Raw genomic sequence first — 13,829 nt, 5'->3', positions numbered from 1 at the left:
ATCATCATAAATATAAAAAACTTATTGTCTTATAGCATGTTAACATCTATTCTACATGAAACCTCGGCTACGTTAACTATCATATTTTTTACTTCAATCTCTCCCACTTTTACCATGTCCATCATAATGTTTGCCTCACATCATACACCACTCACCTATTTTCTCTTAGTATATCTACTAAACTCTCAGCCAACCATATATTCTTCTGTGACACATCTCCACCGGCAATTTGTCTGAGGAGGCACCAAACGACCCCTTCCACATTGTTAATGCCCGTCTTGACAAGTTCCCGCACCAGCCACAAGAGCTGTCTTCTCGTGCTTTCTGACAACCGGGAAAATCGCTCACCAATAATCTGGTGTATCAGCGTCTCAGTCACCACTTTTAGTGCATCACGGGACACTAAAGTCAGATCACGGTAGTGCTGGAATGCAATGCTACAGGTCAGATATTACACCCAATGAATAGTTATCTATGATAAAACAAAAGTCATACCTATTTGAATTTAATAATAGCATATAAACTTCAGCCGATATTTAACACTAATCCCTAATATCCAATTTTAAGAGATGGATAGATTAAATTCCAGCTAACAAATTAAGAATTATACAAAGCCTTCAATTTTTTTTTAAATCATTATGTCCTTTCATTCAAAATTACACAGGAACTTGAATAACTGACATCCTTTCAATATATACAACTGCTATCATGCCCTACACAAAACAAACTTTGTCAATATGTTAGGCAGGGGTACAACACTAATTTAACGCCCATCATCTTTCTTTGTCCGAGTGTGAATCCTGAGCACTGTCAGTTAAGTCCAAATGGTAACTTATCTGTCCAACACATTCTAAATGAAGATGAGAAGCCTACTCAGGACACAAAGACAATAAAGTTCTAGTACAGCTGTCTACTTTAAAACGGTGAATGATAATAGACTAAGCCTTATGCAGATAATGCAGTAAAAAAAGCAACTTTAAGGGGTCATCTCCAGTTCTTGGGGGGTTAGTCAAAATAAATTATGTATAAGTGGTTATAGTGACTTGTAATTTATTAATCATTTTTTCATAGCAATATGCAAACTGACACTAATCATGAGCAATAACTTGTCAAATTTATTAATTCTTTGGGTAGCAAGGACATGCATATGCAGTAGAGTAAAAAAAATTCTGCAGTTACTATAAGGTGTATGGTAGATAAATCTGATTCTATATACTGGAGACCAGGCTGTACAGGCTATGTATTTCATGCCTAAATGTGCAAGGATTATGAAAATGCAGCATTCTAAAAATTACAAAAAGCAAAATAAAAACTAAATCTCCAAAACAGACACTGGAATAAAATCTTAAGACTGAAGATTACTTGATGAACACATTATAAATAGAACAATATTGACAAAATCAGCTGGTAACTTATTCTTAAATAGCTTTCTGAAACCTCAACAAGCTTCAAGAACAAATAATTTGTTCAGGTCAGAGGGTACCAAGACCATCATATTATAATCTCACATAGAAAAGTAATCGAGCAAAGCTATGATCCTACATATCATGAAGGTAGAATTAAAACAAATTTTTCAATACAGTATTAAAGAAAATGGGGAAAAAGAAATTTAGGTGTGGTGGCCTGTGTAACAATGGCTTTACACTATTTATGTATACATACTAGAATTTATAGAACTATTTACACTGCATAAAGTAAGAAAATAATTTACAATTAACATGAACAATAACCAAGATATTGTTTAATGAATATCATTACCCAGTAATATTGGAGTTTGGGATGCACTAGTTTCCAGTTTGTGTCATGCATAAATGGGCAATGATTATGAAGACAAAAGTATTTTCTAGAAGAAAAAATGTAAGACAAATATTTTTTCTAATATTATTTAAACTGAATAAGGTTTTACATTCAAGGTTATCTTATAGCATTTTATAAAGTAGGAAAATGTACGTAAAATTGAATGACAACAGTTACTAATATGGTAGTAAGAATGCACCTGGAGACAACCCTCTTAATGTGTTGTACAAAATTTATTAAAAAATACATGAAGCATTCAAATTTATCTTAAGGTACATAAAATTACATGCTGAAAATATGGGAACAACCTGCACAGCACAATTAGGTAATGTTCACTCTTACAATTAGCAGGTGAAGGATTAAGCCTCCTCTATTCCTAGAGCAGAATGGCCCACACCACTCAAGCACTTCATATAGCAACCCATCCTCCTCCAATCTAAGTCAATTTTGCACATGCCACTTTAAAAAAAATTCTTGGTTTGTTATTTAGTTTAAGCTTGATTAGATTGTTGTCTTTTAATACAACTAAGCAATTATGACATACCACAATGCCAATATCATACAGTGGTAATAAAAAATTGTTAAAGAGTAAAAAATAACGACCCACTACAATAATGTACACAGATAATTGCTTTTTAAGGCTCATATAAATCAATCGTCTGACTGTCTTAACCAGTGAAATACTGACTTTGGTTAGGTGATGGGCTGCACATAGACAAACAGGCACAAAAAATATAGGAATAGCATTCACATGCATTTTACATACATGTATTTGATATATATTGTTCTTACCCGTGATGCTTTGGATTGATCAGCAAGGATGCTGACTAGCAGGCCCAAGCAGAGTTCATCATGAACTTTACGATCATCAAAAGCTTTGTTTAATGCATGATGTGACTCTTCTTCATTCAAGTCACGAGTCAAGTTCATCACATTGTTGTAGGCTTTGTCATACTTCTAGAAACAGAAAAAAATTACATTTAATATTTTAAATAATTACCCTCTTGCAGAAAATACATTGTATGGTTTATATAAACTTTATAAATTAACATGTAGATTATACCATTTACCATTTTCCTCTGCAAAATAAGATTATTTTTACTGTAAAAAAATTACAGCTGTCAAGTATCTTGCTAAAAATATCAAATAGAAATTAAAGTACCAGTAAATTTTTCAACTTAATCATAATTAAATTATCAATACTCAAAAGCACAACTCTTGTCATTTCTGTCATTACAATTTTCAACGTATCGAGTTTGGCAAAGTTTGTCTTCCATCACTAGTAAACTAAATTTTCACAACTAATGCATACAGAATATTTATACACAAACATAAGACACCATCCTTATATTACATGTAAAATAATGGCATCTGTTATTACTGAATATTAGTAAAGATACCTGCTGAACAATCCTTAATATGTACAAATATGACAAACTATATCTGTTAATGGTTCCAAGGGGTCATCGCTCATGCAGTCCAGTCTCAGACCAGGCCTCCTAACTTATGAAGAATATATTATCCTATACGTACAGAACTAAGAACTATTAAGAAAAACAGGAACGTAAATATAAGTATACAATGAATTCATCAATAAGACTGTATTTCACCAATTATATTGATGTGTACATGCACTTATGTGCATGTACACATCAATATAATTACATAGATGAAAAGGTTCACCATAATGTGCTGTTCACTCTTAACCCTTTGAGGGTCGACAGGCCCTCTCAGAAACTCGTTCTCAGGGTCGGCCAAATTTAAAAAAAAAAATTATTTTTTCTTATGAAAAGATAGAGAATCTTTTCCCGATCATGATGACACCAAAATTATGTGATTTGATGGAAAACTTACGGAATTATGCTCTCGCGAAGTTAGCGGTCACTGTGATGTTTACGCATCGGCGATTTTGCCCAATTTGAGCCCCATTTTCGGCCAATTCCTCTGTACTAGTCGACAAAAAACATGAATATTTCGCTAGAACTACATTTTTTCTATTGAATGAGTGCAAGAAACCACCCATTTACCATTTTCAACTATCCAATACAGTGGTCAGAATTTAGCAATTTTGCCAATTTCACACAAATTTAAAAAAATGCCAATTTCCGAATAGGGTCCAGAACAAACAAGAAATACATTCCTGGCACTAAAATGACATTTCTTCTGTTCATTAGTCACGTCTCAAGGCCCCTCTTACATTCTTTTGCTTTCCACTTTGAATTTTTATTCTCACGAAAAATAGAAGATTTACTGTTATGCAGACTACTGCATTAGTGTAAAAAATGATATAAATCATATTGGCGCACTTGCAAAAGAATGTTAGACTCACCAGTTGACGTGTATTGGACGCTTGGCATGATTTGTTTACTTTTGAACTTTGGTAAAAATCGAACATTTCTCCTACTTTGAGCTCAATTTCAAGGTACTTTTCATTGTAAAACCAGTGAAAATCATCTCAATTTCTGTGATATGCATTCAATTCTATAAAATGAGACCAAGAAAACTAGAATACAACAATAAATACCATACGAAAATACAGAGCAAAGTCGCTGTTTTATGCCAAAAAAACGGTGAAAGTTTTTTTTTTCATTATGCACTGTGTGCTGCAGGATTTTTTTATACTGTGCACACTGACCACATAGACCCATTCTTTCATATGGAGGCCTACCAGCCTTTTCCCGCGAGATTTGACGGCGCTAGAATTTGTGTGTACTAGTACGTCAAAAACCCCTGCGTGTAAGACGTACTAGTACGTCCGAAACCCTCAAAGGGTTAAGCCCAGTTAAACATTACTGGTTCTGGGAACTAACTGAAGGGTCATTACATGGACACACCGTAAGAGACCTCAAAAAATAAATACTAGCTTCAAGACTAAAGTGATCTTGTTATTCTGAACCCAATGGATTTAAATCCTTTTGTCCTGTTTGTGTACAACATAAAAAACTACTGTATATATAAAATAAAAAAAAAATCTAAATACAATTTACTAATATGTATTGTAACTTCTTTGTACAAAACTATTTAACGCACTTTTCTGGCATAAAAACGCGTTTATTAATGAATAATAGTTGTATCATGCACACAAAATGAATATAAGCAAGCAAATTTGTTAACAATGAAACTATACATTTACACAGTTAAGTATTAGGTACATATGTGAAAAAGAAAATACTTATGAGGTATTTACAACAAACAGCTCACAGCTTAAGAAAAAGCACTGCTGCATACTGTACCTAGTGATGTGCCACAAAATACTATACTATGTGCAGTCACTTAGAGAAGAAATATTTATGTTAACAGCATTATTACGAAGCAGAAGAGGCACAAAAGCAAAGGAATTATATTTTAGGATGTCTTTTGAAGTCCATAATATGCCCAACATTTTTCCAAATTTGTGGAGTTATTTTCATGCTCTAACTGCTCCACAGCCACAATGCAAATGTGCTTTGTTTAACTCATTCCTATAGCTATTTCCAATTTATTTTTTTTAAAATTGAACTGAGGCAAAACAACTGCAAAACAGTAGTTACCTATTTAAAAATTAAATAATAATCAGTAAATAAATAAATAAATAAATAAATAAATTATATATATATATATATATATATATATATATATATATATATATATATATATATATATATATATATATATATATATTTTTTTTTTCAACAAGTCGGTCGTCTCCCACCGAGGCAGGGTGACCCAAAAAATAAAAGAAAATCCCCAAAAAGAAAATACTTTCATCATCATTCAACACTTTCACCACACTCACACATTATCACTGCTTTTGCAGAGGTGCTCAAAATACAACAGTTTAGAAGCATATACGTATAAAGATACACAACATATCCCTCCAAACTGCCAATATCCCAAACCACTCCTTTAAAGTGCAGGCATTGTACTTCCCATTTCCAGGACTCAAGTCCGACTATATGAAAATAACTGGTTTCCCTGAATCCCTTCACTAAATATTACCCTGCTCACACTCCAACAGATCGTCAGGTCCCAAGTATCATTTGTCTCCCTTCACTCCTATCTAACACGCTCATGCACGCTTGCTGGAAGTCCAAGCCCCTCGCCCACAAAACCTCCTTTACCCCCTCTTTCCAACCCTTTCGAGGACGACCCCTACCCCTCTTTCCTTCCCCTATAGATTTATATGCTTTCCATGTCATTCTACTTTGATCCATTCTCTCTAAATGACCAAACCACCTCAACAACCCCTCTTCTGCCCTCTGACTAATGCTTTTATTAACTCCACACCTTCTCCTAATTTCCACACTCCGAATTTTCTGCATAATATTTACACCACACATTGCCCTTAGACAGGACATCTCCACTGCCTCCAACCGTCTCCTCGCTGCTGCATTTACCACCCAAGGTTCACATCCATATAAGAGTGTTGGTACTACTATACTTTCATACATTCCCTTCTTTGCCTCCATAGATAATGTTTTTTGACTCCACATATACCTCAACGCACCACTCGCCTTTTTTCCCTCATCAATTCTATGATTAACCTCATCCTTCATAAATCCATCCGCCGACACGTCAACTCCCAAGTATCTGAAAACATTCACTTCTTCCATACTCCTCCTCCCCAATTTGATTATATATATATATATATATATATATATATATATATATATAATATATATATATATATATATATATACAGTGGACCCCCGGTTAACGAACTTTTTTCATTCCAGTAGTATGTTCAGGTGCCAGTACTGGCCGAATTTTTTCCCATAAGGAATATTGTGAAGTAGATTAGTCCATTTCAGACCCCCAAACATACACGTACAAACGCACTTACATAAATACACTTACATAATTGGTCGCATTTGGAGGTGATCGTTATGCGGGGGTCCACTTTATATGTATGTATGTATATATATATATATATATATATATATATATATATATATATATATATATATATATATATATATATATATATATATATATATATATATATATATATATATATATATATATCTCTAGGTAGTAGGTTGGTAGACAGCAACCGCCCAGGGAGGTACTACCGTCCTGCCAAGTGAGTGTAAAACGAAAGCCTGTAATTGTTTTACATGATGGTAGGATTGCTGGTGTCCTTTTTTTCTGTCTCATAAACATGCAAGATTTCAGGTACGTCTTGCTACTTCTACTTACACTTAGGTCACACTACACATGCATGTACAAGCATATATATGTATATATACACATCCCACTGGGTTTTCTTCTATTTTCTTTCTAGTTCTTGTTGTTGTTTATTTCCTCTTATCTCCATGGGGAAGTGGAACAGAATTCTTCCTCCGTAAGCCATGTGTGTTGTAAGAGGCGACTAAAATGCCAGGAGCAAGGGGCTAGTAACCCCTTCTCCCGTATAAATTACTAAATTTAAAAAGAGAAACTTTCGTTTTTCTTTTTGGGCCACCCTGCCTTGGTGGGATACGGCCGGTTTGTTGAAAAAAAAAAAAAAAAATATATATATATATATATATATATATATATGTATATATATATATATATATATATATTATATATATATATATTATTTTTTATTTTATTATCACACTGGCCGATTCCCACCAAGGCAGGGTGGCCCGAAAAAGAAAAACTTTCACCATCATTCACTCCATCACTGTCTTGCCAGAAGGGTGCTTTACACTACAGTTTTTAAACTGCAACATTAACACCCCTCCTTCAGAGTGCAGGCACTGTACTTCCCATCTCCAGGACTCAAGTCCGGCCTGCCGGTTTCCCTGAATCCCTTCATAAATGTTACTTTGCTCACACTCCAACAGCACGTCAAGTATTAAAAACCATTTGTCTCCATTCACTCCTATCAAACACGCTCACGCATGCCTGCTGGAAGTCGAAGCCCCTCGCACACAAAACCTCCTGGCAATATATATATATATATATATATATATATATATATATATATATATATATATATATATATTTATATTTTTTTTTTTTTTTTTTTTTTTTTTTTTTTTTCAACAAGTCGGCCGTCTCCCACCGAGGCAGGGTGACCCAAAAAAGAAAGAAAATCCCCAAAAAGAAAATACTTTCATCATCATTCAACACTTTCACCACACTCGCACATTATCACTGTTTTTGCAGAGGTGCTCAGAATACAACAGTCTAGAAGCATAAACATATAAAGATACACAACATATCCCTCCAAACTGCCAATATCCCAAACCCCTCCTTTAAAGTGCAGGCATTGTACTTCCCATTTCCAGGACTCAAGTCCGACTATATGAAAATAACCGGTTTCCCTGAATCCCTTCACTAAATATTACCCTGCTCACACTCCAACAGATCGTCAGGTCCCAAGTACCATTCGTCTCCATTCACTCCTATCTAACACGCTCACGCACGCTTGCTGGAAGTCCAAGCCCCTTACCCACAAAACCTCCTTTACCCCCTCTCTCCATATATATATATTTATATATATATTTATTTATTTTCAGCCTTTTATAAATAAAAATCATGGCCAAGCAGTGCCTTAGTTTTCAAAGCAGATGTGTAAATATGCAACCTGCCTCAATGGAAATATGTCACTTTTTCTGACTTTTGGATTATCCTGGGTAATTTACACTATGTACAATAATTGTAATTACGTGTACCTGTGCCTAAATAAACTTATTTACTTACACATCACATGTGGCATAACAAGCATATTGTTTCCAACAAATTAAGAAACTGAGGTGTATCTGCTATTGCCAGACATTTCCCTCCTGCTTAATTTTTTATTGGCAGTTAACTTTGTGTAAATTTAGGGTAACTGAGTTTAAAAGTAACCAAATGTAAAGCTCTTAATTTCATAAGTTGCTTATAATTGTTAGAAATTACAGCACATAAAAGCACCAGGTTGACATATGTCATGTGAATGATGAAACAAAACTGGGGTTATATGCCTATAAATATCATTTCAGAAAAAAAATGAAGTCAGCCAACAATCACTTTTAACAGCCAATTCGATACAAACTTCACTTTAAAATTCTAAACCTCAAAATTACTCTTCCACACACTTGTACTACATTCCAACACCCAGTTAGCTATCATGAAAACTTGTGCTACTTTAGAAATAACTCATACTTACCAGTTTCATAGGGCTAAACTAGCAGAAATCTTTATAATTTATCACGAATATTGCACTGGCGAAATTTATAACAGCAATTTAAATATAATTATTAAATCCCCCCGCCCCAAAAAGCTGTAAACCCATGCAGGTCATAATCTGCATAAACTCCTGTATACAACCTAATTTAGATCACTAATGATAAACACCCAACTATAATAAATGTAACTGTGTAAATTTCAAATCACTATTTCATAACCGTAATTCCCTTAGCCTGTGCTGAATGTAATCAATGACTTTAGATAAACAAGGAAAATTGCAATGTAAACACAGCAATCATGACTATCTCATGATCTTACACACTACAAAATTTTTCATTAATCAAATTTCCATTAATAAAGTACTATTACAGTTTTCTGCAGTGGATCCTTGGCAGTGGTAAGCTTCTCCATCAGCATCATTAACGAGTATTGCAAGACACGTTTGCCAGTGTAAGTTGTTCATTATAACACTTGTATGTGTACTGACAGCTACGTGTCTGCCTCAGTACATCCACTAACTACATTTATCTTCAACAGTTATGATAACTGGAAGTATGTACAAATCCATTTCCAACTGAACTTGTCCTTATTTATACCAATTTAATTAATAAAGAAATTAGTGAACACAAACTCGACATAAAGTTAGCCTTCCCTTATATAGGAAGTATAGCACTAAAACCACACACATTACAGCCGTGCCACTTGTTCTAGGGCTCTAGGAAGGTTCATATTCCCACTAAGACGCTGTAAAACGTCTCCAAGATAGCAGAGGAGAGTGAGAAGAGGAGGACAAGGTCCGTGTTGACACGATCAGCTGTTTGAGTGAGAGCAGCAGCTGCGCCATGATCATGTGTGTGTGCATCCTCGCTAACACAGCCTCGTCACCCACCACACAAAATGCTCGCCATTACCTCGTCTAGGTCGATGCGGCCTTCGATGACCGACGTGGTAAACAACCGGGATGTTACGGCTCTCTCGGTGGTCATTTTGACTGCATAATCGTCCCAATTCCGTGCGAAAATCCGGTATATATGTGACACTGAAGGTAAGACGGCCTTCACGAGAGCCGCGCAGCCATGGCGCGGTGGAATACACAGTCGGCTGAGTGGAGGCGTTGTGCGGCTCACGGACCCGTAAGTACAGGGATCATAACACACAATATCATTATGCCTTTCCTCCTGCAATCCCTGCAGTAAAAGAACACGCAAAGGCATCAGTAAATTGACCCATTAAATGCCTGTTCCATATTTGCTGTCAAATTAGTTAGTTAAGGTAGAAGAAATCTATTAAAAAAACGTCAACTTGGCACATGACTGTACCTGCAAGACCCCTACTTCAACCTTCCTTTTTCTCTCTCCTCTTTACCGTGCCAGTTACCCTGTAGTCGGAGCAGGGGGTGTATGCGCTCATTTGCTCTGCCTTCTCTTCCTTGCTTTCGCATTATTTACTCCCTTTACATCGTCCTCGCGTGCATATTTAACATTACCTAAATAACGCTCCTCTTACCACACATTTGCGAGGGCAATCGCAGAAAATTACCAAACAAAAAGCAAAATAAACATTGAAAACACTTATATTTCCAGCGTTGTACTGCATGCTGTGACTCCCGCAACGTTACCCGGGGCATATAGCTATCGTCCACTCCTTGTTTGTCCACTCACTATCATATCTCCCCTATCATCCGGCTATTTTTGAATATAATGGTTTTCAGAGAAGTTAATCCTTTGTAGTAAAGGCCTCTCTTGTCACGCAAACCATGCGGTCAACACACCATGTTAGCTTTATACTTCATATAATCTATTTAATGGGCCGGAAGCGAAATCCCGAAAAAAGGGGGACAGGTGTGCCTTTCAGCCTCGTGTTATTAATACGAATTAACATTTTGGTAAGGGAATGTGAACACTGAGAGCTATTTTAACGACTGTCTTTATGTGCACTTGAGAGCGTAAGCAAACCCGTCCCTGAAGAACACTCCAACACAATACTTGAATAAATACTCTTAGATACCTCCTTTGATTTACCTTCCATCTATGCATCATATATATATATATATATATATATATATATATATATATATATACACTGATCTCTGGCTGAAGGAGACTCGAACCTACGAACCTTAGGACAAGGTACGCAGTGCTTTACCAATCTACCCACACTGGACAATACTTTGGCGTGTAGCTTGCGCTACACGTTTGATCCAAGGCAGCCAGCTTTCAGGGAGAAGGCTTACAGCTTTTCATCTCATCCCCTGCATGCATCAGCCTTACTGCCTTGGATCAAACGTGTAGCGCAAGCTACACGCCAAGGTATTGTCCAGTGTGGGTAGATTAGTAAAGCACTGCGTACCTTGTCCTAAGGTTCGTAGGTTCGAGTCTCCTTCAGCCAGAGATCAGTGTTTGTGTATATTTCGCCTGCTCTCGCGAATTCCTTGCATATATATATATATATATATATATATATATATATATATATATATATATATATATAATGACTACAAATGTGTATATTTTTTTCCCAGTACACTGTATATAGTTGATTGCAAGTATGTTTAATAGCATCCCGATCTCATTTATAGCGTTGTATGACCCTTGTGGGTTTAGGGCTTAGTTATGGTTATAAAGAGATCATTTATAGAACCCCAATGGAAATAAAGTCACTTTGACCTTTTTTGGGGGGTTATCCTAGGTAATTTACACTAAGTATGATCATTGTACTCTGGTGTACTTGTGCCTCAATATACTCAGTACCTCGTCAACTCCCCGTGTGTGGCTAGCATGGTGTCTTGATTCCAGGCAGTGGAGCTACCCTCCTCTTCCTTCAATCAAACCTCAAGTCCTCTCATCCCCCGGGTGCTGTATGACCCTGAAGGGTTTAGCGCTTCCCGTTTGTTTCCGCACATTGATATGACAGGTGTCGATAAGTTTAGTTAGGTACAGGTACACATAAGTACAGTTATCATACATAGTAACATACGAGCACATTGACTAGGATGACCAAAAAAAGTCATTTACTTCCAGTGGGGTCCTTGTATTTTGTTTACCTGTTTGCAAGAATATATATATATATATATATATATATATATATATATATATATATATATATATATATATATATATATATATATATATATATATATATACCTCCAGGTAACCAGGTATATATATATATATATATATATATATATATATATATATATATATATATATATATATATATATAGATAGATAGATAGATAGATAGATAGATATACACAAACACAGAAGGGTGGGTTGATTGTATTTTCCTGGACTGCAGGAAGACCTTCGACATAGTTCCTCACAAGAGATTAGTGCAGAAGCTGGAGGATCAGGCGCATATAACAGGAAGGGCACTGCAATGGATCAGAGAATACCTGACAGGGAGGCAACAACGAGTCATGGTACGTGATAAGGTATCACAGTGGGCACCTGTGACGAGCGGGGTCCCACAAGGGTCAGTCCTAGGACCAGTGCTATTTTTGATATATGTGAATGACATGTTAGAAGGGATAGACTCTGAAGTGTCCTTGTTCGCAGATGATGTGAAGCTATTGAGAAGAATTAAATCAGATGAGGATCAGGCAGGACTACAAAGAGACCTGGACAGACTGGACACCTGGTCCAGAAACTGGATTCTCGAATTCAACCCTACCAAATGCAAAGTCATGAAGATTGGGGAAGGGCAAAGAAGACCGCAGACAGAGTATAGGCTAGGTAGACAAAGACTGCAAACCTCACTCAAGGAGAAAGACCTTGGGGTGACCATAACACCGAGCACGTCTCCGGAGGCACACATCAACCAGATAACTGCTGCAGCATATGGGAGCCTGGCAAACCTGAGAATAGCGTTCCGATACCTTAGTAAGGAATTAGAGAAAGTACAAAGATTTGCAACAAGGCTAGTTCCTGAGCTCAGGGGAATGTCCTACGAAGAAAGGTTGAGGGAAATCGGACTGACGACACTGGAGGATAGGAGAGTCAGGGGAGACATGATAACGACATATAAAATACTGCGCGGAATAGACAAGGTGGACAAAGACGGGATGTTCCAGAGAGAGGACACAGAAACAAGGGGTCACAATTGGAAGCTGAAGACTCAGACTAGTCACAGGGATGTTAGGAAGTATTTCTTCAGTCATAGAGTCGTCAGGAAGTGGAATAGCCTAGCAAATGATGTAGTGGAGGCAGTAACCATACATAGCTTTAAGACGAGGTATGACAAATGTCAGGAAGCAGAGAGAGATAAGACCTAGTAGCGATCAATGAAGAGGCGGGGCCAGGAGCTGAGTCTCGACCCCTGCAACCACAATTAGGTGAGTACACATACATATCGTCTTTTCGGTTAAGTCTTTTTTTTAAGCATATCAGCAAATTATTAATCAGAGAAAACGGCAAATGTGAGAGAAAACGGGATGTTAGTGTGATAAGCCCGAGTGCCTCGCCGGATACATCTTTACTGTACTTACACAACTTATTTTACTTCTGCTTTATTCGCGACTTTACTGAACGTCTATTGGAGGTGCAGCGATCTATGACCCTTCTGGGTTTAGCACTTAATCTGATTATCAGAATTATTATTATTATTATTATTATTATTATTATTATTATTATTATTATTATTATTATTATTATTATTATTATTATTATTATTGTTGTTGTTATTGTTGTTGTTATTGTTGTTGTTATTATTATCTCTGGAGGTACCAAGGATATATACCCTGAGAGTTGTATTTCTCTCAGCGTATATATGCTGGGAGTTTTCTTTAATCCCTGTTGAAGGTATAAAAGTATTCTTGTCTGGTGATGAAAAGGTCACGGTGTATCCTTAATTAATGTAGTAGTCGATAGGCTTTAAACCCCCCCCTCGAC

At 36.2% G+C, this 13,829-nt stretch overlaps 1 protein-coding gene across 3 annotated transcripts in view; it reads right to left on the bottom strand.

Annotated features, from left to right (window-relative positions):
- Positions 1-10,045, bottom strand: part of IntS3 (integrator complex subunit 3) — a 58,468-nt gene extending 48,423 nt beyond the window's left edge. Inside the window, exons 1-3 of one of the 3 annotated variants that reach the window (XM_053773004.2) lie at positions 9,852-10,045; positions 2,590-2,754; positions 156-424 (exon numbers count right to left, since the gene is read on the bottom strand). In XM_053773004.2, coding sequence (XP_053628979.1) covers positions 156-424; positions 2,590-2,754; positions 9,852-9,926 — 509 coding nt within the window. In that variant the 5' untranslated portion in view covers positions 9,927-10,045. Of the gene's footprint in view, positions 1-155; positions 425-2,589; positions 2,755-9,309; positions 9,446-9,626; positions 9,743-9,851 lie in introns of those variants that run through there. The other 2 variants (XM_053773006.2, XM_053773005.2) reach the window with 2 other exon arrangements.
- Between the last annotated feature and the right edge of the window lie 3,784 nt (positions 10,046-13,829).

This window comes from Cherax quadricarinatus, chromosome 9, assembly GCF_038502225.1.
Source record: "Cherax quadricarinatus isolate ZL_2023a chromosome 9, ASM3850222v1, whole genome shotgun sequence".
Lineage (NCBI taxonomy): Eukaryota > Metazoa > Arthropoda > Malacostraca > Decapoda > Parastacidae > Cherax > Cherax quadricarinatus.
The sequence above is the reverse complement of the archived record's forward strand: the minus strand, read 5'-3'. Positions and strand labels throughout refer to the sequence as shown.